At 44.4% G+C, this 25,085-nt stretch overlaps 1 protein-coding gene across 40 annotated transcripts in view; it reads left to right on the plus strand.

Annotated features, from left to right (window-relative positions):
* LOC118217872 (neurexin-1a-like) overlaps nt 1-25,085 on the plus strand; it is a 310,125-nt gene that overhangs the window by 136,587 nt on the left and 148,453 nt on the right. For 16 of the 40 annotated variants that reach the window (XM_035399988.1, XM_035399994.1, XM_035399997.1 and 13 more), the window contains 7 exons: nt 2,044-2,070; nt 11,490-11,612; nt 13,310-13,691; nt 14,240-14,430; nt 15,888-16,061; nt 18,520-18,546; nt 21,815-21,934. In XM_035399988.1, coding sequence (XP_035255879.1) covers nt 2,044-2,070; nt 11,490-11,612; nt 13,310-13,691; nt 14,240-14,430; nt 15,888-16,061; nt 18,520-18,546; nt 21,815-21,934 — 1,044 coding nt within the window. The remainder of the gene's footprint in view (nt 1-2,043; nt 2,071-11,489; nt 11,613-13,309; nt 13,692-14,239; nt 14,431-15,887; nt 16,062-18,519; nt 18,547-21,814; nt 21,935-25,085) is intronic. The other 24 variants (XM_035400009.1, XM_035399999.1, XM_035400003.1 and 21 more) reach the window with 3 other exon arrangements.

The raw sequence follows: 25,085 nt of genomic DNA on the forward strand, positions 1-25,085 counted from the left end.
TTGTGCCCCCCCTCCCCCCCATTACCATCCCACACCACTTAACTGTCACCTACCGCTGCCCCCATCCCGCTCAGAATATATCCAGCAAGAGCAAGAGCTAGTGGATATGCCTGCCTGTTTGTATATATGCTTGTAAAATAAAGTTCATTTTTACTTTATAACCAATGTGCAATTTAGATTAATATCTTTGCGCATTCAAATACAGTGATATACAAGTTAGACTTGATAGTTGCCCATCCCCGAAAAAAAACACCCTTCCTTGCTTCAAAAACATTGCTGTGCGATGGCCTCTAAACCTGCTGGGTATCACACAATCACAGCTGCTGAAATGACAACCATTATTTCTCTCATCTAGTGGCAAGCATAGGTCACATCCAAAATGGCAGCGTTTTGCAGATGACCGACCCCTGATAGCATTGGTGCGTCCATGGCTAGTGCATGACCTACCACGTCACCGTGGCTACCCCAGATTTTTCCCCCACAATTTAATGTTACTATATGTTAAGAGCATTGGCCTGTAGTTGGGCAGTTTCCCTCCCCCTCCTGTTTTTTTTTTTTTTTTGAAAAGCAAAGCATTCCCTGTAAGGGTGAGCATATGCTGGTCTCTGGCTGTGTGCGACCACTTTTCTGCTGTGGTTGACGACACACGACCTGCTGTTGCCTCATGGGAAGGAAAGCTGGGTTCGCCTTTTGGCCCGATTCCTCAAAGTACTCTACCGCTGTAGGATTAAATATACATTCCTCCAAATATTACTGTATGATTATGTCAAAGACTGTGAAGGTAATAATTATTTCTGTTATTGACTAAATCAAAATAATTTCACCAAAAATTAGGAAATGTTAGCAGGACATTTTTGTGACAGTAGTATTAGTAGTAGTATTAGTAGTGGTGGTAGTAGTAATCATAGTAGTATTGTAGTTGTATTCATGTTTTATTAGTTACTGTGGTTTAATTGTGTTTTTATACTATGTTACTAGTTACAGTTACTGTAGTAGTAGTAGTTGTACTGCTGTTTGTTTTAAATTGCAATTTAGTATTTCATACATATCAGTATGTTAGAAGTAACTGTAGAATATTGGTTAAAGTAATGAAATAATAGTCATTATAATTTGTGGTAATTCAAAAAAGTGCAATGAGGAAGACTTTCATCACCGAAGGTGTTCTGTCCAATCTGAGCATGCTCTGTACTCTGCTGTGAGAGAGCACACGATCCAATGTGATCCACTGAAAGGCAAATACATCCAATCACTGGTGTTCTTTCACAGGTTCTGAGAGGCAGCAGCCAGTTGGAGCAGGGCATCTTTGAGTGCTTTTTTTAAGAGAATTGAGAAAATAATTTTTAAAACTCAGCTTGCTTCCCAAGTGGTTCAGCACGACAGTGGCCACTGCGTGATGCTCTCTCTGGTGCAGTGAACTCCCAATTTGAGAACAGGACCTGTTCCTACCTCTTAAAATAACCATAAGCAATATCATCCACTGATTATTACTCCCAGAGAATGTGTCTGGTTGAACATACTGGACATTAGTACTACATGCTACGTACTGCATGTAGATGATTTTTAATTGAGGCTAATTAATCCCTAGTATATCCAACCCTTGGTTTAACTGAACGTTTTATTTGAGATTTTTCATAAATAATTATGAAATTATTTGATTCCCAGTGCCCACTTAATGGTGTCTGTTATCTTTATGACACCCCCTTAAAGAACATTAGAAAATCTGAGAACTTTGACTGACCACCCTGAGCACGAGCCCCTCTGGCAAACTGCATGAGGATCCCCTTACGTTAAGATCTGGAGGGGATTTTTGGTCAGTGCAGGGAGGACGGGGTGCACCCTCCCTGCCTCCAGTGCCCTGGGTCTCGCTCTCCCGTCTGCGAGCGGAGGGGTCGGCCCGCGGGGACAGAGCGCACAGAGCAGAGCATCGGGCGTGGCCGCCGTGTCCGTGTGTGTCCCCAGAGGGTGGAGACTGTCTTTTAATGGATGTCTGCAGCTGTAACCTTGAAGGATGAATTTACATGTCATCTATTCTTCCCCATCTAGACTGTATCAGGACTAACTGTTCCTCCAGTAAGTGACTTATTCACATTTTATTCTTCTCTTCTACTGTATTACTGCTGTATTTTACTTGTGTGTTGTCCCTATGCCGATACTCCACCGCACTTTCTGTCCGTTTAGTGATAATACAAAGCACTTTGAGTCTATGAATGTGTTCAGGTCCTCAGAACTCTCTTTACAGAAAGTCTTTTTGGATTTTTGACTGCAAAACAGGGGGTGTGAAAAATCACAAGAATGAAATTGTGGTGACAAAACTGGAAAAAAAAAAAAAAAAACTTCTAGCACAAAGAAAAAGACATTTACTTTTTACATTAATGAATAACATTAAAGAAGGAGGGTACTTTAGGCAAGGTACTTTTAAAACCTGTAGTTCTGAAACTGTTTATGGAAGGAATGTGGGAAGGGGTGAATTGAATGACAGATGAAAACATCACGATCATCAGTGATTCTTCGCACCCAGTTGTTTCTAATTAACAAACCACAAAGTGTCCTGAATTCACCAGCCTGATGTAAATTGCATGCATCTGAGACCGAGGTATTTGAGTAATGCATGACTCTCCGAATTCTTTCCGTCTCGCTGCTTGCAGACTGATGAGGCTTTTTGAAGCAGAGAGGAAATAAGGAATGTGATTGTGTTTTTCTCGTGAACCTGTTGCCGAGAGCGGTGGCAGAACTCTGGGGGCAGATGTGGCGTTGCTATGAGACACACTCCGATACTTCCGGGGCAATCGACCTTTTCCTGGCATCCATAATTTATCCACATAGCAGAATTAATGATGGTTTTCATGGTTCGCCGATGTTCGTTTGTTTATTTATGTTTTTTTTTTTTTCCTTTAGAGTTTCTGCTCTGGTGCATTGGGCTGTTGAGTTAGAGACTGCTCTGTCCCAGGCTCAGCTCCACCTGCACGGCCCCCTCCCAAATACACACGTCCTGACCCCATTATGCTTACCTCCCAGTTCGAGTGTGAGGTCCAGATTGGGTCTTCCTGTCTTTCCCTGGACACAAACTCTCTCAACCTAGTGCAGCCCAAGTTAGGGGACTCTTACATCCCTGGCTGGAGATATAAACAGTCAAAAACTGAGCGTTTTGAATGATGTAAACCACAATGCACTGGGCAGTTGAGGTGTTGCCATATAACAGCATAGTGCTAAAGAGCCCATATGTTGCTGGTTAAAATCCAAAATTTTGCCCCCCACGTTGGGTGCCAACATTTAAAATAATAATAATAACAATAGCAGTGATTTATTATTGATACATAATACTTAAATCAAGATGAGATGTGGTGGAGCAGTTCAGAGATTTTCCCGTGTTATGTTGCTATGGACAGACCTTGTGTGCCATGCATCTTTGCATTTCATTTGTGTGCTTTGCTGGATCCCAGATTTATTAGATCTGTGCACTGCAGAATGTTCAGTGCAAAATCAACTCTGATTACTTTTATTACTCTTATCTACCCGTGTATGCAAGGTCCCTATTTGACTCGTATGGAGGGGCTGCTTTAAAACTCACATTTTCTTCAGATAAATGGGTCTTCTGTCCGCCGAAGTGCTGTTAGATCTTGAATCATGCTGTCAGAAAATAACACCTTTACAGAGGGATGTGTCTGGTTTTCTTCACCAGCGGTGGCGTTTCACATTTAAAACCGCCGTTTACAGATGAGCAGATGGGAAAGATGTGGCGGGGTGGGCGGGCGACTCGTACCTTTTATTTTTTCTTCTGCTCGTTCTCGATATCATTTCTGATGTGCAGTGCACCGACTGTGAAGACTGAGGTGGCATAAGTGTCTCCCATTACAGACTATGAAGCATTGTCATGCGTTTCTCTCAGACGGGGGATTTTTTAAAAGGGTGACCTGACCCAGTACATTAGAAAAGAACAGTTTAACTGTTATTTAACTGTTATCGCTGGTACTTTGACTGCACATTAAATCAATTATTTTGACAATAGCTCGGCGAACTGCGAGGCTAATGTAAATCCATGAGACACGAACACAGCAGAGCTTCCTCAGTCAAGTAGCTGACTTCCTGTCTGTACTGTCTTACATCAGGAAAGACATCTTAGGGAGGTCTCTGTCCATTAGAAATATTACAGAAGCACACTCTCACACACACATGCAGGTACAAGCACAGGAAAAAGGTTGCACGTTGATTGACATGCATGTGCATGTGTACACAGACTACATACGCACACAAACAGGCACACAGTCTGTCGACCACTGAAACGAAGCCCCAGAATGTTAATTTGATAGCTTGGTGCTTGTAGTTTCCTCAGTGAGACAACGTGTTTTGAATAGCAAGTGGAAGATGTTCAGGGCAGAGTTCCGAATCCAGAGATCCGGGGGCGTTTAGGGTCCCCGTTTTTGCCAAACAAGCTCGATCATAAATATGCAGCACTGTCCGAATTTACTGGAGCTACTTATGGCATACACATGCAGAGGCGGACTTCCTGTTCCACCGTAAACAGTCGTGTTGCTTACAATGGAGGTGGAAAGAGAGGAAGAGTGACAGAGACACATCGATGGAGACGTTGGCAGCCCCTCTGTGATTTTTTTACTCAGCTCTGTGTGCTTCAACCATGGACTCCATCCAAATACAGGGCCTGCAAACGGCCAATACTGACCGTCAGTGTCACAGGCTCTGAAAACAGATGCATGCGCAGTACAGGACAGGGGCCTTAACAGCTCCAGAGAGGGTGCCTGGCGAAGGGGCGTGGTTAACTCTGTCCGTTTCCGCCGTGTTCCCGCGGTGTGCGCGGCTGGCGGGGCGAGAGCCACGCAGGGAGGGGGCCCAAGCTTCCCGCCTGGGGGGGTGAGAGCCACGCAGGGCGGGGCCCAAGCCTCCAGCCTGGCGGGATGAGAGCCGCGCAGGGCGGGGCCCGAGCCTCCAGCCGCGGGACTGCGCCTCCGCAGAGCCGCAGGAGCGCCGACGGCGCGTCTCTGTCTGCGCGGTCCGCCTCCCCGCGCCGACCGGCCCCTCGTTTGCCAGCGCTTAGCGGGAAGCTCCGGAGTAATTACCGGGAACATTCTGGAACTCCGCGCGCAGTGAGTGGGTGCGTGAGCGTGTGAGCGAGAGGGAGGGAGGGAGGGATGGAGAGAGGGAGAGAAATCCAGAAGGAGAGTGTCAGTCCAAAAATGATAACTGGGGAAAGTATATGAAACGGCAAATGAGCTCCCATCCACTACTGTGACAATGCGAACATTACAGTGACAGATGTCTGTCTGCTCAAATCCCCTAGTGGGAGTGAGCAGGGCATCCGGATTAGTCCCATTTTATATATGAAATATCAAAAGCTTGTGTGTGAGATTCTGACTTCATTTTATCTGCTGTTTAGTAACTTAGTAACTTATTTTACTATAATAATAATAATAATAATAGAGAAAAATAATAATAATTAGCATGAGCCCTGTGTCCATCTCAGTGTATTGTCTTCAGACTTTATAATGCTAGTTAGCATTAGCCTGAATATGGATTCGGTTAAAAAAGAGACCGTTGAAAAACAGAGCTATGACCTCAGATGAATGGGGCAATGACATATGGACTGCATCATGTGGGATGTTATAGAGTTTCTGGGAGCTGATGCAAGTCTCTCTTTCTGGGTGGCCTTGTTCTTCGGTGGGTGTTTTTTTCTTCTTTTTTTTTTTTCTTATTTCTGTTTTAATTAACTCATCATGCTAGATGGTGAAATCCTGGTCTGCTGGGTGCAGAAGGCATTCGAGTGCTGACTCAAAGAACACATCGCTGTCAATTAGGGAGGCAGGTCCCCGAGGCGGCCGAGCTTGAGGAAAACACTGTCATTTCGACTTAGCTCCTGCTAACGAGCGCTGAGTGGCAGAGAGTTAAAAATATATGCTTACACACAGATGGGCTGCTCTTCTCTGCAGCGGCGCCGTTCAAGGGATTATGGTAATTCACTTGGACCCGGTGTCCGTCGCGTCTGTATTCCAGGAACTGGATGTCCAACGCCATCGTGTGCTTCTGTGGTGGGTGGTGTTGCTTGGCTGCGTTGCTGTTGTCTGTATACCACTGGAAGCAGTAGTTACGGCATGGATACGGGCTTTTAGGTGATACGGTCATATCCACTGCATTTGAGAGAGAGAATGCACGTCTGATTTTTTGTCTAAATCCTTGAAACTCTCCATTGTCACTGTCTATGCATTTGGTTTTTCTGAAATGTGGTACTTGACACATTATCCCTTCAGAAAGAGACTGCATCTTACTATCTTAGGTAATTTATTCAATTATGGACTGACAGGTGTTGTCATAATTGTTGAAATTGTGGACACCTGTTCACTGAAAGTAAACCACTCGAGGAAAATGAAGAGTTAAATGGCAGAGAATTGGCAACAACCAACCCAGAACTGTGTCGAAATATTTTTAAGGACAGAAAATATTAAACACAAGCCGTGGTCCAAACTGTATACTTTGTTCTGTTTTCTCATTTTCCTGTAAGAACATGCCTCCCGGTACACTTATAAAACTACACTTATGGAGTGTAAGAAAGCTTAAAATCTGTTCAATTTGAAACGAAGTTGTACTTCGACGTCACCACTACTGTCCTCTAACCAAGCAGCCAAAACTGGGCTGTGTTTTTGAAGCCCATTTCCTGGTCTTGTTGAGAGACCCTGCTCTTTATCGCCTGTATGTTTGGCTCCCATGTAGGTGTTTCAGCCACCCGTTTCAATGTAAGTCAATGGTTACAATACAGTCAAAATTCAAAGTCAAGTCAATTATTTTTTTCCACAAGAAAATGTAGTCACGATAGTTGTTTTTTTCTTTGTCTGATGTCTCCCCATGTGTTGATTGGTTAAGTCACTGTGTTATTTGGAGAAGACTGTAAAATTTGTGGACGAATCAGGCACAGATTGTGTCACTGTCGAGTCATTGTATTAGTCACGCTTAGTGTATGACCAGACTTACTGCCCATGTAAGGGTCCCCCGGTTTCCCTACTGCGCAGTCTGTGGCTCCAATTTGTACGACTTGGTGGCGCCCACAAACTGCACTTCCCACGCTTCAAAACGCTTTTCACTAAGCCCATGGAGAGCCAATGGGTGGCATCCTAGTAACTTGGTCTATATTTTTGTTCTCTAGTCTAAGCCTTTAATCTTAGCAAGAAAAACATTGACACTACAAAAATTCATAAATAAAATATACTTACATTTGCACACAAAATCCTTCTGCCTTCTGTCGTCAGTTCTCTTGACTGAGAAAAAAAATTATTATTCGCTCTCAGATACAGAGCAGAAAACGCAATGGCTACTGGGAAGGGAAAGCATGGAGAAGTCTGCTTTGAAGTGCACTTTTTTTTTTTAGTCGTCCCAAGACCACAAAGAGAACGTCCCATAAAATAATTATTGCCATGGTGCGTTCTTTACTTTGGAATGCGCTTGATCACATGACCGTTTTTTTACCTCCGCACCTGCTATACAATCTAGTTAGAACACAAGTATAAGGTCTGGAACACTGCCATAAACACCAGCTTCTCTGATTGAGAAACTGGCCAGCGTAGACAGTGGTCACTGAGGAGTGAGGTTGGGAAGCACTGGTGAACCTCCCTGAATCCAGAGGTCTTCCAGTTGCTCTTCTAAACCAGGTTTTTAAGCGCAAACTGGAGATGTTAAGTGGTAAAACAGTACTGTGTAATTCATATGCCAGGTTCATCAGCTCCTTCCTGGTACAATTGATTACTTTGGAGGTTTTCACCACCAGATTAGATATGCCTCCAGCAATATGATCTATTAATAACACGAGTAAAGTCATTTCAATGTGAATGGGAGTAACCGCTACAATGGTCCATGGGTGACATAGAGTTAACTGGAAGGGGAAAAACCAGTAATTCCAAACTGGTGAGGATTTTTTTTTCTTTCAGTTTTAAGAATTAAAGGACACTGTTGCAATTGAGCTGTAGGTATTCATAGCATGATATAGCCTACTATGGGCATATGACCCACAATGGATTAGCATTTCCTACGTCAGAAGCTACACCACAGTCCCACCCGCATCGCTGAGCAATAGGGCGTCTGGAAAACTCTTTTCCGTTCCTCAGCAAATTTTCATTTATCGCTTTGTTTATTTCTTTTCCTCCCCACCTGGCAGTGTGTGACCGGAATGAGGAACGTGCCGGATCAGGCCACTTTCCTGCTTCCATCAGGGCCCCATTACTTTATTTCCTTACCCTCTTGATCCCCGGTGGATTGTCTGGGCCCAAATCCGGTCCCATGTTTATTGCTTACAAAGCAAAGCTGCGCTTGTGAGATTGAAAATATCCCCGGCGCGTCAGCCTCTCTTGGATTTGCATACACATTACACCGGTGCTTTTGAAGGTTTTTAAAAGCGGAGAAAATACGCGATAATGAAAGCAGCGAGATGCAATGGAGTTCGAAGGGTTGTGGCACCCGCCTAACGTGCATCGGAATGGGCCTGTTGCTGATTGGCTCGCGTCGTCGTCTCGTTGGGCGCCGCGAGGGCGGGTCCGGAGAGCAGCAGCTCACACACCTCGCGCCCCGCGTCCCATTCCGTGGACCGCAGCTGCTTTTAGTGCGTGCGTGTGTGCGCGAGCATGGTCAAATCAAACTCAGGTCAAATCAAAAGCATCCGCATTGAGGTTAACAGGGTATGGGATGGGATGGGATGGGACACAACGCTGCGTGAGTGTGCCGTCAATTCCAAAAGTTCCTCTGATTTCAAAGTCTTAGTGTTTAAAATTCAACTGATGATCCAGGCGTCTTTGGACACTACGGTGGGGCGCTGTATCCTGAGTATTTCTCCTAATTGTGATGGAAATAATTACAAAAGATGGCGTTTGCAAAACTGCTATCATAGCACTTCATCATTGAAAAGAATAAAATATTCCAGATCTGATTTAAATGTTATGCATTTAAGGTCCCAAAGTGGATTGATCTGTCTGTATTGAGCAGGAGGAAAGAAACATACCAAAAAAAGAAAGAAAAAAAACTATCTTAAGGATATTGGGGGCGAGGGGAGTGGTGTTTGTGAGAGATTACTGAATCGTAATTTTTATCCATTTACATCCAAGACGGGACAAATTATTCATCATAATTAAAACAGGAAGGTCTGATCTGCGGGAGTTTGCTTACAAGTACATCTGGTTAGCGGGAGCCTTCTCCTATCTGTCCACACACGCACGGGGGAGATTGGAAAGGTTTTTCATGTTCCCTTCCAGGAGCGTGGATTTGGGCTAATTTACGTGAGACTAAGCTGAGGCGGCTTCCTCGCTGGCGTGTCCCCGCCTGTCTGGGAGCGCTCTCTCTCTCTCTCTCTCTCTCTCTCTCTCTCTCCCTCCCTATCTCTCTCTCTCTCTCTCTCTCTGCCTCTGGTCCCCACTCCCCACGGTCACCCACTTGAGGAGAATCCGGAGCGTTTTGATGAAAGATGCATTCGATGCCCATCTCGGCTCTTGTAATGGGTCTCCTGCACATCAGAGACCGCTTTCGCTGGCTTTTAAGGCTCTGGCTGTGACTGTTGCGGTTTTCCCCTCTGTTGCACGCCGCCCTTGTTCTGCTGGCCGTGTACTGATGCGCCATTTCAAGCCTCACTCCGTAATGGCTGTTTATTTACACACCCGCTACCAAGAACCGTAATTCCTCAGACTCCTTCGCCCTCGTACAGAGTCTCCGAGCTGCGTCTTACGAACTGGTGCTCGTTTCACAATGGCCACTCACATCGAGTGCGAGTATGATGCGAGTAGCCCACTGCATGCGCTCCCTCCTTTGTTCGAAGCATGTACTAGGTCAATACACACCTGCGGCAGCGCGGGTTTCATTGTAACGGATAGCGAAGGGCTGATGGGAAATCGATACGGAGTCAGCCGGCAGCTCGTTAGCAGCGTTTCCTGCTTTCTCGAGGCTCGTCCGGCATCACAATGTAGCCGTGACGACGGCGGCGGCTCTCCGCAGCGTTGAGCCTCGAAGCGCTTTTTTTTTTTTTTTTTTTTCCTCCCCCCACCCCCCCCCCCGCGAGAGCCCTGCGGACCGGCTTTTTTACGAGAAAATCACAGTCCGTATTTCCTCTCTCTATCAAACAGACGATAAGTCACAGTCAAAACTGCCGGCGAACATCTGCATGCCTCATGAACCCCGCAGTCCATTCACACTGGGAAGTGACAGGCCTACATTTGTTGGGGGGGAAAAATGGCTTTTCACAATGGAGTGTACAGTTTGTATGTTTGTAATATGTCTTAAAACACTGAGTACGACGTGGCATCTGTTACAAATGTACAATATGGAATGCTTGCCACAAAAGCGTGCTCTGCTCTCCGTAGGGAAAAAAAAGAAAAGGTGGGCCTTTGCTGCCCTCTGGTGTAGAGATAGGGGAATACTGGCCAATATCACAGCGTTATCATTAGCCTGAATTGCTCACATTTTAAATAACGCATGCTTTATTGCACTTTAAGCAGCTTTTATTAACCAAAGTGGTACACATATTGAAATTACAGACAAAAATTTACCTCAAATAAAAGTGTTTTCTTTTCACCCGGATATCTAGCTGTTGTCCACATTTAGGCCATAACATTTAGGCCATTAGGCTTGTAACAAGCAGTGGACTTCAGTTCTTTGACTCGGTTCAGTTCCCATGTAGTCAGTGTGGCTTAACCATAGTTTAACTGGCCAGTAGTTAAAAATAACACTGTTTTTCCGCCACGTTTTTTGTCGTGTTTTTAATGCGCTTTTCGTCTTGCTGTGTGAAATGGATCATTCATTTTGCCGCCTCAGAGTCAAGCTGTCCTGTCAGTTATCAAATAATAACTGCAATATGCTTTCTTTGTGATTTAATGAGACGGGGAGTTAGCGTTTGAAAAGACTGTACCCTTTCCTTTGCTGGGAGCCTGGCGCTGATTGTGACAAGCATTCCCATCTTCAAACAGCCAGGGTTGAAGGTGGAGTTGCTGGCCTTGGCAGAAATGACTACCTTTTCTCTTCGCAGCGCTGCTGTTTCCCATTTAGCGAGAAGGTAGGAGGGTGCGACAGAGCGTTTGAGTTTATCTGACGGGCGCTCGTAGCGGAGGCGTTTCTCTAGCTTTCGGATTGGGTGTCGCCGTGGGCTCTTTGAGTCTCAGACTGAGGGGTGTCACGGCTGTGCCTTTAAAAGCGCCGTCTGAGCGTCGCCTGCGCCCCTGTGCCGGCGAACCCCGTTAATGCACAGCTTTCAGCGATGCAGTAAGTCAGCAGCGCTAGGCTGTTATGGGTCGGCTGGGGTAGGGAGCTCTGTGGTTTTTTTTAAAAAGATGTGCTGAGCCTTTTTGGGTCACTCACAGTCAATAGGGACGCTCTTTCTTGTGTTAAACTGCGCTGTCTTGCCTGTTGTCTCTCACCCTCTCACTCTCTCTCTCTTGCTCTCTCACTCTCTGTGCGATGTCAGTTCTGCGGCCCGAATAGAGGGGCTTGTCTTAACCCCTGTTTGGACTGTCCTGCAGGCAAGGGTCCGGAGACAATATTTGCTGGCCATAATCTGAACGATAACGAGTGGCACACGGTCCGAGTGGTCAGGAGGGGGAAGAATTTGAAGCTGACCGTGGACGATATGCAGCCTGTGGAAGGTACTCCACTCGCCTGTCCTTGTCCCTGTCTTTGACCCTAACTCTGGAGCCTCTCTGTTTCAGTGCAAGCCCGGATCTCCAGCTGGGTAAGGTGCTGTGCGGACTTATCCGATAACCGAGGCTCTTAAAGCAGATAGCGTTTACATTCCCAAAGCTCTGTGCTCCTGTGAGCGTGGCTCTGTAGGGCAGGGTTGTCCAGATGTGTTCCCAGGGGGCTACTGTGTCTGTGAGCCTTTGTGGTTTACATTTAATCAGCTGCTAATTAAGGCATTCTGAACAAGGTGTTTGGATTCTTTAGCCAATCAATGACTTGCAGTAAATGAACCACTGGTGCCAAGAACACCCTGAAAACCAGCTCACGCTGCAGCCCTCCAGGACTGGAGTTTGATGCTTGTGCTGTAGGGGTACCTGCACGCCACATTCAATGCAGAGGTCTCCTTTACTAATATTAAATATATAGACACGTCCACATTGACTGTTATATTCTCCTTCCTTTATTCACGAGTTTGGTTTGAGTTGTGCTTGTAAAACAGGGATATTTAGCATGAAGGAAATGCAGGGACGTAACTGTTAATGCTGTAGGCAGGTGTTGGTTTTGTAGGTGGTTATAGGGTTAATGACGAGAGAGGCTGCGCTGTAAAGCGTAAAATGCCCAGCTGCTCCTTCCGCTGTCTGCTCTGCAGAAACGCCGTTACCGAGGTGTGTGTTTCACAGCGAGGCGGCTAGCGGGTAAATACGCGATAAAGGCGCAAAGCTGTGTTCTAAATTAGCCTCATGTCGGGGCTTCTAATGGAACCCGACGGCGAGCAGAAGAGTCCCGCCTTTCCTGGCGCTACGGCGACGCGGTCGACGTGGCAGCGCTACCTGACGGGCGGGGAGGGGAGGACTTTGTCTGCTTAACGTGCAATTAGCGGCACCCCAGTCAGGCATCTGTGCGCATGCTGTCACCACGGCGATGGGGCCTCCAGGGGGAGCTTTTGTTTTGGTAAATAAGGAGTAGGAAGTAGGGCATTGTCAACCATTCGTCCTCGGTCCCCCCCCCCACACATGAAAGCAGTCAGTTTTGCTGACACCTTCATTTTTATGTGCTCCCTTCTCTAGGTTACATTAATCTGTATGAAACTTCAAAGTTTGTTCATTTGAATTAATCAAAATTTAATTAAAATTTTGATAATGGAAAACAGATGGTATTTAGTTTATACATGTAGAACAAAGCAGTTTGTTTAAGCTCTTGATGAATGCATTGTGTTATGATACGTTTAATCAATATTCAAGTGTGTATAGTTGTGGATCCACTTCAAAATTGAATGAGCTCTTTCTTCAGCCACAAAATAACCTTGACTCAAAAAGGGTAACACTACCACCTAGTGGTCAGATATAGACTTTTGTGCAGGTGTGACCAACCCTCAAAGTTCTTCGCACACAAAACTTAAACATAAAAAAGTATACTGTTATGAAATGATTTCTTAATGTATGTACTCAGCTGTCATTTTTTATGCAGTAGCTTTAAAGAGCCATTGTTCCACTAATTTCCAGTAATCTGAAATCCAATGTATGACTCTGCCCTTTGTCTGTAAAAGCTGTAAAACTGGTTATTGTGCTCTTAGTTCTTGTTATAGGAAATACTTTAACTTACGTACGGAGCATGACAACCCTCCTCTGCCCACCCACCCTGTCCCCCTTGCTTCACCCCTAAGGTCAAATGGCGGGCGACCACACCCAGCTGGAGTTCCACAACATCGAGACGGGCATCGTGACGGAGAAGCGCTTCATGGCGGTGGTGCCGTCCAACTTCATCGGCCACCTCCAGAGCCTGTCCTTCAACGGCATGGCCTACATCGACCTCTGCAAGAACGGCGACATCGACTACTGCGAGCTCAACGCCATGATCGGCTTCAAGAACATCATCGCCGACCCCGTGACCTTCAAGTCTCGCACCAGCTACGTGGCTCTCAACACCCTGCAGGCCTACTACTCCATGCACCTGTTCTTCCAGTTCAAAACCACGTCCTCCGACGGCCTCATCCTCTACAACAGCGGGGACGGCAACGACTTCATCGTGGTGGAGCTAGTCAAAGGGTAGGGTGGGATTTTACCTGTGAAAGGCCTCCGCTGTCCGGGGGATCTCTTGCAGGCCGACTCTGAGTGAGAAATGGGTCGGACTGTGGATCAGCATATGTTTGGAGGGGAGGAAAGTTCATCCAGCTGTCAATCAGAAAATTCCAATTAGCAGCAGTTTGTGACTCTCATACGATGAGATTTATCGACACCAAGTCATGTGGGAGTGTAGGAATCTTTATGAGCCTGTCAGGACTCAGAGCTAATGAGTGTGTGTGTGTGTGCGCGCGGGTGTTTGTGTGTGCGTGTGTGCATGCGTGCGTGCATGTGTGTGCGTGTGTGTATGTGAAAGTGTGGGTGTGTGTGTGTGTTTTATCTTTGTGTGTGCGTTGCCATACATACATGCAGTCAGCTGTAATGCTGTTGCACTGAAATTGTAGGGATGGTACTTTGCAGTGAGGCGTATGTTTCTGACTGGCCTAATTCAGTTTCATTCCGGTCTGAATAGATGTAGGAAGGCAGGATGTTGTATAAAATGTGACTGTGCATGCATTCCTGTGTGCTTGTAGATATCTGCACTATGTCTCTGACCTGGGGAATGGGGCGCACCTGATCAAGGGGAACTCCAACAAGCCCCTGAACGACAACCACTGGCACAACGTCATGATCTCCCGGGACACCAATAACCTCCACACGGTCAAGATCGACACCAAGATCACCACCCAGACCACTGTGGGCGCCAAGAACCTGGACCTGAAGGGTAGGCTATGGGCCTGCCAGGCAAGGGAGACTAGGCTTAACGACAGGATCCGTATAGCGCTGTTCCTGCAAATCATTCCACATGTGCAGTTTGCAGAGTAAACTTTACGGAGTAGAATGTAAAATGTAACTAATAATAAAAAAAGTAACTCATTATTATTATCAGTTATATCTTTGATACACTATACTGTTAGTTAACAATGTAGTGGTCCATATAATTAATGGGCTCATGGACTGTGGAGAATCAAATATCTTGTCATGCTTCATAATGAAAATAAAAATAAACATCAGGGAGTCAGCTATTATCAACACTAACATCACGCACACGTTATTTTTATTATTATTCTGCAGAATCTATGGTAATGTTAATTAATATTGTGCAAATAAAGGGTTCATTAATCTCAACATTTTTGGCACAGTGATGGGGTCACACTGATTCTTTTGGCAATTATTTAATGACTTAGTCAGTGAACCAATCGGTCGGTCAGATTTAATTTGATATAATACTCTTAACAGCTTTGCAGACCATTTTAAGCGGTGAATGATATATGGCATCGTAGCAGCAGAGAGCATTGACCTTGCATGGGTTTAATATATAATCAATGGGGTGTGCTCAGTCCGTGCTGGACCGAATGAGACAGAATGAAACATCTTACAGTTGCGTTATAGGAAGTATACTCATGCAATTAGCTGCTGAGTGGGTGAACAGCCACCTAATAATCTATCGTCAGTGAGGGAAACGGCTGAACTGTCCCTGTTGGCCCCATTGGTGACATCATAGAACAAGTATCTCTTTCTGCCTAATGGGGCTGAGGTCAGCGGAGGGGAAGCTGCGTTAGATGATCAGGCTGAGCTGAGCGGAACAGTGCAGGGACAGGATCCAGTGATGTAAATGTGGGAGCGGCTATGCTAGCCGTGTAGCTTTGAGTCAGAGGAGTGAGAGCCGGTCAGAAAAAGAGAACAAAACGTGTTTGGTGTGTGATTAGTTATCGGGGATTGATCCTATAGGTTTATAGTGTCATTATCCAGCCAACGTAAAAAAAACAATGGTATATCTGTGGTGTTGGAATTCTGGCAGCCATACACCATACTGTATCTATGAGTACAAAAAGTGCATATTTTTCAAATTTAGTCAAAATTATGGTCGGGGTTTGGAAATGAGGCGAGAAATAGCGGCATCGTTCCATCGATTCAGATGATTGCTAAAAATCTTTTGATAATGAGCGACCCAAAGAGATACATTTTTATTTTTTTAAAGTTAATTTTCCCCGTCATTAGTGCTCTAACTGCTGCCGCCTTTCCTGCAGCGAAGGCGGTGTGTTTACAGCTCAGTGTAGTGCTCCACCAGGGGGCAGTAGTGGACTGTGTTTGATCTACGGGAAAAGTCAGAGTGGATGTTTGGAAGCACGCAACATGGAAGGGTCCTGAAGCCCTTTTCGCCTGTGCCTGGTTTCCCAGGTAAGCTGTTCATCGGGGGTGTTGCCAAGGAACAGTACAAAGACCTGCCCAAGCTGGTCCTCGCCAAGGAGGGCTTTCAGGGCTGCCTGGCGTCGGTGGACTTGAACGGACTTCTCCCGGACCTGCTGTTGGACGCCCTGGACTGCGTGGGGCAGATTGAGAGGGGCTGTGAAGGTGAGGGCGACAGCGCCAATCCCAACGCCAGCTACTGCCAAGCGCAGTGCAGCTTCTGTACCTGCACCAGCCCAGTGTCCCCGCACCGTGGGGTGTGGGGGCTGTGTCTCATCAGTGCCGTCTTTTCTCTGTGTTTTAATAAGGGCCTTGTGTCATCGGTCAAATTCTGCTGAAAAAAAAAGCCTGTGTGGCTGTGGCCTAACCACAAAATACCAAAATATCTCACCAAAGTGTTATTTCATTTTTCCATGTGCTTGTACAGTACTTATCCATGTGAATTATGTCCAGTTTACCCTTTTACATGAAAGAGCAGAGAGCACTGCAGTGCTCTGCCTAGAGATAATGCATCGATGCTGTTATGTCATTACATTTCCTGTGTGTGTGTGCGTGTGCGTGTGTGTATGTGTGTGCACATTTATGTTCATATATGTGTATATTCATGTGCACGTGGATGTGTGTGCTTGTGTGTGTGTGTGTATGTGTGTCTGTGTATGTATGTGTGTGTACATGTGCATACTGTATGTGTTCTAGTGTGATTTGACACTTCTTTTCAGCACTTTAAACAATCTGAAATATAGTGTATATGTCCTTAGTGGGACCAGTTAGAGGCAGTCCTAATTACCTCTGCATGCATGAATGGCTTGGAAGGGCTTTGTTTCTGTAATCCATACAGATAATGTGAGCAGTGTTTGGTAGCTTAGTCATGCAGCCTCTAACCGAGACCCAAAGATCCGGCACAGAACCGGCTCTAGATTTCCTCAAATCACTGGTGCATGTAGGACCATTCAGGTGCTTCAAAATAAAAGCCATAACTCTCTTTCACAGTCTTGCGTTAAAATACCAGGATAGGTTCACAATAAACATATTTATCTCATTTAGAAATAGATTCACAGTAAAAGGCCTTACCTTTAGGACATCCTGGGACTCCAGAGCACTCCAAAATGACTTCCCCTCCTGACAGACGGCACCCCTCACTATTCCATCCCAGCATGCACCACCCATCATTGTCCTGCTCCACGCTAACAAGCAAGCCTAGAAGCAGTCAATTTCTGGCCTTATGTTTGACCTGTAAAAAAAAGGCTAGGCTATTTTTTCTTTCACTTTCAACTGAGTGATGCTTTTTTCTCCAAGCACATTTTTTCAAATGGATTTTAGTAATTACTGAGACAACCCAACTGTGTGTGAAGGGGGGAAAAAAAGCTTTTTTTTGTGAACCTGAAGACAAGTTATGATCCAGGTCAGTCTGTCTACATTAACTGATACTGCCAGTCAACTGCAGTTTATTTCTACTCTCTTCTTCCTCACATGAACAGAATTCATTATCTGAAATCAGATTTTTTGTTCATGTAGCTTAAAGTTTGTCTTTCCTCATTGGAATATTTATGAAATCAAGCCAGAGCTAAAATGATTTGAACATATTTCAATTTTATTTCCTCTTTTGTTGTATTATTTTGTGCTTCTCTTATTTCATCATCCATGTTCCCAGTCTGGATAATGCATGCGGAGTGATTCTGAGTGTTTGCCCAAAGCAAACCTCTGAATTATGCATGCCGTGTTTTGTAGCAGTTCAGTTCAGTTTGGTTGGTATGATTTTTGCATTGCATACAAAATAAACTAACTTTATTTTCATTTACCATAATCATTTCATGTTATGATTTCACACATTCCACTATATCAAGCCCCCACTGCCCCCCACCACCCTTTTATTCATTAAGTAAAAAAAAAAAACATTTCTCTACAATTCATTTTTTATTTTTTTCACCCCACATGAACGTCTGGCAGTACTGAAAGAAATGGATTAAGTGATGCAGGGCATGGGTGTGAATGGATGCAAATTCATGAACGTCATGAACATCAGAAGCTTGTGTTTCCAATGCAGTCCTCTATTCCCAGCATGCAGTGCACCCCTACCGCTCTCCATGTGTGTCTTAACGAGTCCGGCTAGCTTTAGACAACGTCTGCCACAGGAAACCCGGCACCCCCACGCTAGTCAGCTGCATTTCACACACACAGACATGACACACACTGATTGGACGCCTCACCTGGCCAATCAGAGGCAAACGGCACACGTAGTTCAGGTCCAGAGGGGCCGCGGTGGAGGGGCGCCCATCGCCTGTCCCCTCTACCTCCCCTGCCCTCGGAATTTCATCAACTTCTGCTTTTTCACTTTCCCTCTTGGTTATTTTTTTTTTCCTCTTCAACGACTGGTCCCTCTCCAGGCTCAGGCTGGTGGTTCGCTCCAGTCATGCTCCAAGTTCACGGTCATCCTCTTCTGTCCCTCTCTCTCGCTCTTCTGTGGACGTTCTGTGGCACGTCCGCCCGTCCCCCCTCTGTCTGTCTCTCTCTCTCTCTCCTCTCTCCCTGTCTCTATACGACTTATTACTGCCACTGACATTTCAATGCTTTTACTAACATCTGATATATTTTGCCCTTTTTTCTTTTATTTTGCTGACAAAAGTTGCATTGATGAAAGCTGACTTGCAAGGTAGATAGCTCTGTTTGTCCGAAGTCCCCAACCCTGCATATGCAACCCCTCCTTCCCCCTGCAAAACAATAAATGAAAACAATGTCATTCACTTTATTTCTCTTTTGTTTTATCACATTTTTTTTCTTTTTAAAATTGAATGAGTTGTGCCATAGTAATACAAGTGTAAATCAATCATCTTGTATTGATCACTATGGAGTTTTCCGGTCTTGCTCTGTGTTGATACCTGATTTCTTGATTCATTTACTTATTCATCCTCAAACAGTTATTTTATTTTTTTCCACATATCCTTCATGTTTGTAATTTTAAAGCATGCTTTTGGCTCAGTTCATGTTCTCTGTGATCAGGGATTATTGTCACTTCTGCATGCCATTGACAGGAGTACATGAATTGCAAATATTATTGTGAAAATTAAAATAAAATAGGTGTGTCACCATATTTATGTCTAAATTAATAGTTGAAGAGCCATATATCGTGCATGCACAACTCAGATTTATCTTATAAGGTGAGTCTTGCCAGAACTGTTTTTAATATCTTCTAATTGCAAATAACATATGTATGCAGGCCCTGTTTGTACAGATTAAACTATATTGCTTAAAAAAAAAAAACAACAACAACAACAAAAAAAACTATTGTTGAACTGGCTTCAGCTTTGTTAAATTACATTCAGTGTTCTGGAATTTGTAATTTACTGTAGATGTAAGGTAATGTCCAATGTTTATGTTTTAGTTGGTCTTGGAAATGTAACAAGGAAGATTTTTCAATGAGTTTAATCAATGTGACTTACTGTATGGGCTGTCAAATCTGAGGCATGGTGGCATATTGTGTCGTTATAATCCTTTGATAAGCCCGCAGGAACAGGCTGTTTTCTCCAGTACTGATCTTGCTTCTTTTATAAAGACTTTTCTTTCAGTGGGAAATTGAGGAATAGGTTTTAAAAGTAAATAGCCCAAAGCTGGCATAATAATAATAATAATAATAATAATACTAATAGTAATAATAATAATAATAATAATAATAATAATAATAATAATAATAATAATAATAATAAAAGTATTGTGTAAAAGTTTTTTGGAATTTCAAGTGCCAAAAATTGAAAGGTAAAATGAAAAAAAAAAAGATTTAATATTTTCTGTATCAGTATGGTCATAGAGGGAAATTGGCATATCTTGAATAATAATAATAATAATAATAATATGTTTCATTTTAATAACCTTGAATAACCTTAGCCTAACCATGATGCATAAATCTCCAATTAACATCCATACTAACCCTATCTCATTCCACTGGCATTTCCCATTAATGACAGACATACATACAGACAGACGGACAGACAGATGGACAGAGCTGTGAGTGGACATTGTCTTGATCACAGCTGGTGCTGCAGACACTGATGGTTTGTACTCTACTGACACACCCCTCAGTCAGGTACTTATGGTCATCAAAATGTGATTGGATATCTACAATAAGATGTTCTGTGCAAGCACAGACCAATCAGAGTGGACACATCACTGCCTTCTATTATTTGATTTATGAGTGTTGTCATCCTAATTGAGTCTCACTCACACACACACACACACACACACACACACAAACACAAGTACAAACACGAAGTGAACACAAGTTCACTACTGCACTCCAGGCAAACACAGCAATCTTCTTCTTTGAAGCTGTAAGTTGTTATGGGGCTGGCCAGGCCTCTGTCTTTGCTTCCTTTAGCTTCAGAAATTTCCCACCTCACCACTTGATTTCTGGGGCTGTTGGGGGTTAAGGGCTATGGCGAGGGGAGGGGCATAAGCGTCCGTCAGCTCCTCCCCAGATTTCTCTGTTTTATCCGGTCATGAGCTGACCATAAGACTTATCTCCATGGAGTTAAAGAGAAACAACTTACAACAAAGATAAAAAACCTTTGGTTTTAAAATACACATAAATATTGCATAACCTTGATAATAAGCTTAAATATTAATTTTTCTGGGCATTTGTGTGGGTATGTTTTTTTTCTTTTTGGTATGTTGGGGTGCGTGAGTGAATGTGTGCAAATGTGTTTTTGTGGTCTCTGTGTTAGGGAAAACACATTTCAGGTGCAAGCACATTAGCACAGGACCAATAGCAAAGTACATTTCTATTTTACCAGGTCATTTTCTGCTTTAAGCGTTACATACCTTGGCTACAGGCTGCTGACTTGCCTATGCTGCAATGCACCTTGGTTCTGGGCCTCTGCTAAGCCACTAAATGCCACGATGTGAACTGAGAAGTGAGGGCCTGTGGGAGTCTCGGGGGGCTGGAGTAATGGCTGCAGATGCTGGAGGTTTCCTTGGCAGGGCTGGGCTGCTCTGCTCTGCTCTGTCGGCTCCCTGGAAAATGAGAACTAAAAATCCCATTTGCCTGAATGAAGGCCTGCAGTTCCACCGTTGTCTCATTCACAAGCACTGAGGAACGCACTCCCCAGTGTCAACAAGATAAGGAGCAACTCCTCACTCTCAAATAGCACCTCTTCACCCGACAGGCCTGTGTGTATGTGTATGTGTATGTGTGCGCGTGTGCGTGTGTCTGAAGGCTTCTGTGTATTTGTTCCAGGTATTTTATTGGGTTATCTGAATGTTTCAAAACAAAGATATTCAGGTATCTTTTATGACCTGTTTTGTTCTTCGTGTTAGACCGTGATTTCCTCTGAGTCGTGTAATTTAATAAGCTGAAGCCAAAAATAATAAAGACAAACATTTGGGTCCATAAAACACGGTGTTGGATAGCTGTAACTTGTTAGTCGGAGCACAGCAAGAGTGCTGCCAGTGAAGCATCATTGGCTAATGGCTGCCTGTCTGTTCTGGGTGTCTGCAATATTCAAAATGATCAGCAGTTGACATGCTGATATGCTGTTGATGAGCTTTTATGTAAGATAGTATATGTGGGACCCAGGGCAGCCAATCGAATTGCAAGACGGTCAAGTCCACGGAATTATGCCCCCATCCCACCCTCCCACACTCGCTCGCCCCTTTGCCCCCTCTCTTCTCTTATCCTCCGTATCCTTGCCTCTTACTCTCTTTTTGTTTTTCTTTTCCCTGTTTCCTATCACTCGCTCTCTCCCCCTTTCTCTCTCTCGCTTTCCTTTTCTCTCTGCCTCTCTCCGTCTCCCTCTCTCACTCGCTCTCGTCCTCTTTCCTTCTCTCTCCATTGCTGTCTCTCTCATTCTCTCTCTCTTGCTCTTTTTATTCCTCTTTCTCTCTCTCTCTCTCTGTCTCTCTCTCTCTCTCTCTTTCTCATTGGCCAGGCCCCAGTACCACCTGTCAGGAGGACTCGTGTGCCAATCAGGGCGTGTGTCTGCAGCAGTGGGAGGGCTTCAGCTGCGACTGTAGCATGACGTCTTTCGGAGGGCCACTCTGCAACGACGGTCAGTCCGCTGCCACTTCCTGTTTCTCTCTCCTGCCACTTCCTGTTTCTCTCTCCTGCGCTGCCCTCTGGGTCTGCACACAGATGTACACACTGCACATGTTCTTCCCACTGTTTCAAAGGAGAATTTTCAGCTGAATAATCCAACAGCGATGAATCCACTGGTTTATTGTGATTCTCACACGTACATTCTTCACCTGCATATTAACCAAATAAAACTACTGAGATTGGAAATCAGTTTTTTAATATCCTGCATTGATAATATGATAATTTCACCATACTACAGGAAACACACAGGTAAGTGCAGGCAAACCTGAACAGGCCGTTTTTAATCTTCACTGTATAAATTTAACTTGAGTCTTGTGTGAAGCTCCACATTTTTTGGTGCCTCATTGTAAGTTATTGCTGCATTCAGTGATTCTCAAGGGTTATGAAGCCAGACAGAGCAATAAGCCCACCTGCAGAGTGTAGAAACTGGCAACTAAAGACACTGTTGAATCACCCAAGCACACACACATGCACACGCAGAGGTACATGTACACAGACACGCTCTCGCACACACGCACACACCCACGCATGCTTAATGTATGAAAACCCTTGCAAAACCTGAACCATACCCTTCATATGTCGCTTTTAGAGTACCATAACTTTCCTGAACAGAATCTTCCTTTTTGTGCTGCTCAAAATCTCTCTTTCTTCTTCTGTATGTCCCTGTATCAGTTTAAACCATATATATACATAAACAATGCAATTGCACCATTGGAAAGCTGATAAGACTGGATACAGTGGAAATAGCCTCAACACATAGGAGTTTATTTTGCATTGACAGTGAAAATCCTGTTTACCACCAGGGGGCAGAGGAGAGCCCTGTTTCTAAGCCATGCTGATGTAAGATGCGTGGTATGGTGAAATTTCCTTATGACATTTTTAGTTCAAGCTGAAGGCAGCGTACATTCATTCTGGGCAAATATTTACAATATATCTGTGTACACTTGTCAAGCTAAACCTAGTCTGAGACACAAGCTGTCACAAAGCCAAGGGAGCCAGTCTCCACATTTTAAGCTGTTTGTGTTACATCGTGTTGTTTTTGATGTAAGTCATGGTAATCCACACCCATTTCGCAAACATTCAGTGAGCAAATTTGTTAGTGCATATGAAATGAAATGCATATGAAATGAGGTGGAATGCTGTTCTACTTGAATGGAATGTTAACCATGCACAGTTCTGACACCCCCCTCCTCCTGGGTTTGGTATTAATAGCTTCAGCTCCTTAAAAATCCTACACTGTCAGTGTTGTCACTGACTTTCCAAAAGCTCTCTGTTTATTTGTATTCGCCTTGTTCCTCATATTGCATTGAATTGTTTGTTTCACTGTTACTGTATCTGTTGATCCTAACTGTATGCTAACTAGAAGCAATGTTTCAGTCATTTAAAACGTGTTTGCGTGTACACACAAACTCACGCATACGAATATAGTTTATCCGGGCAGATATCACACTTAAATTTCTGCATCAGTGGCCTTTTGGTTTGTTGAATTTTTCTGGAATAGAAATACAGTTCGGTAAGGAGGACAGTGTTGCAGGGTGGGGAAACAGTGTTGAGCCTTCAGCCCAGCAGTGAGAGGACGGGGGGAAGGAAGGGTGTGATGGGTTGAGGATGAGTTTGTGCCCAGCAGTGAGAGGACGGGGGGAAGGAAGGGTGTGATGGGTTGAGGATGAGTTTGTGCCCAGCAGTGAGAGGACGGGGGGAAGGAAGGGTGTGATGGGTTGAGGATGAGTTTCAGATGACATGGAGGACGGAGAAGGAGAGAAAGAGATGTGGAGAAAGGATGGAGAGGCAATGTTTGTTCATTAAGCTGCATCGCATCACACACATGTCACATTGAATGTTTTTGCTCATAATTGGACATTCATGTCCCACTCTGCTACAGCACACTGGAAAGTGCCAATAATTGCAATTAGTTTTATAGTAGCAAGCGCCAGCCCCGTGTGTGTGTATGTGTGTGTGCGTACGTGCACGTGTGTGTGTGTGTGTGTGTTTGTGTGTGTATGCACGTGTGTGTGTATGTGTGTGTGTGTGTGCGCGTGCACGTGTGTGTGTGTGTGTGTGTGTGTGTGTGTTTGTGTGTGTATGCATGTGTGTGTGTGTGTGTAAAAAAGAGTGAGGCACAGAGGTTTTTCCAGCTGAAACAACAGCCGACTTTCTCATGCAAATTAGCGGCATGAAGAAATGGAGAGAGTCAGGTCATTATTCCCTTCTGTTATTCTCCTGCATGGCAAGTGCCAAGTGCTGAAGGATGCAGGGTAACCTGGAGTGGGCCCTGCACAGGTGACAGCGAGGCCTGCAGGAAGGCCGCACAAATGTTAATATATTCCCAGCCTGGCTTCCTCCAGCCCCTTTTCTGTGGTGGGAAAATGTTAATAGGTTTAGGTTCAGCCTGACGCTAGTCCAGCCGTCATCGCTGATGCCCCCGCTGAGTCCTCATGTCTAAGGAGGTGTGAACTCCATACAGGATCACCACCCCCACTGTCCTCTCTGTGCTGTAATCTTTATCTGTCTCACAATATTGTTCACTACCTCTCCCTCTCTCTCTCTCTCTCTCTCTCTCTCTCTCTCTCTCTCTCTCTGTCTCACCTAATTTTCTGTCACTGCTGCTGTTGTCTTCTCTTTCTTTCCCTCCTTTTTCATATGTATTAGCACAACTGTAATAGGCAGTCTTTTAAATGATTGATTTTGAAGTAGAAAGAGAAATGTAAATGTGTTCTGATTTAAGAAGTTATTTAAAATATGCATCTCAACAAAAAGGCTTGTAAAAAGCTAACTAATTAGCTTTACAGAGTGCTTTTTAATTGACAAAGTGTAACGTTAATTCCACATTCACTGTGTGACATGAAGTTTTTAGATTACAGAAAATAAAATCTTTCATCTCAAAATTTGTTATTGCATACCTGTTAGATTGCAGTCTAGACAGACTATTGTGCATTATGATTAGATTGAACTGTAGTCTGTTTACATCATGAAGTCAGAGATTACAGTATTCGGTTTTTGTAAGGACTCAGTGTGCGCTATTATTCTTGTGGTTATGGATTGTGGTTAGTTCTGTAATAATCGCTGAAAAGTGCCAAACTGTGAGGTACATATGGATTTTGGGG

This window comes from Anguilla anguilla, chromosome 18 (assembly GCF_013347855.1).
Source record: "Anguilla anguilla isolate fAngAng1 chromosome 18, fAngAng1.pri, whole genome shotgun sequence".
Taxonomy (NCBI): domain Eukaryota; kingdom Metazoa; phylum Chordata; class Actinopteri; order Anguilliformes; family Anguillidae; genus Anguilla; species Anguilla anguilla.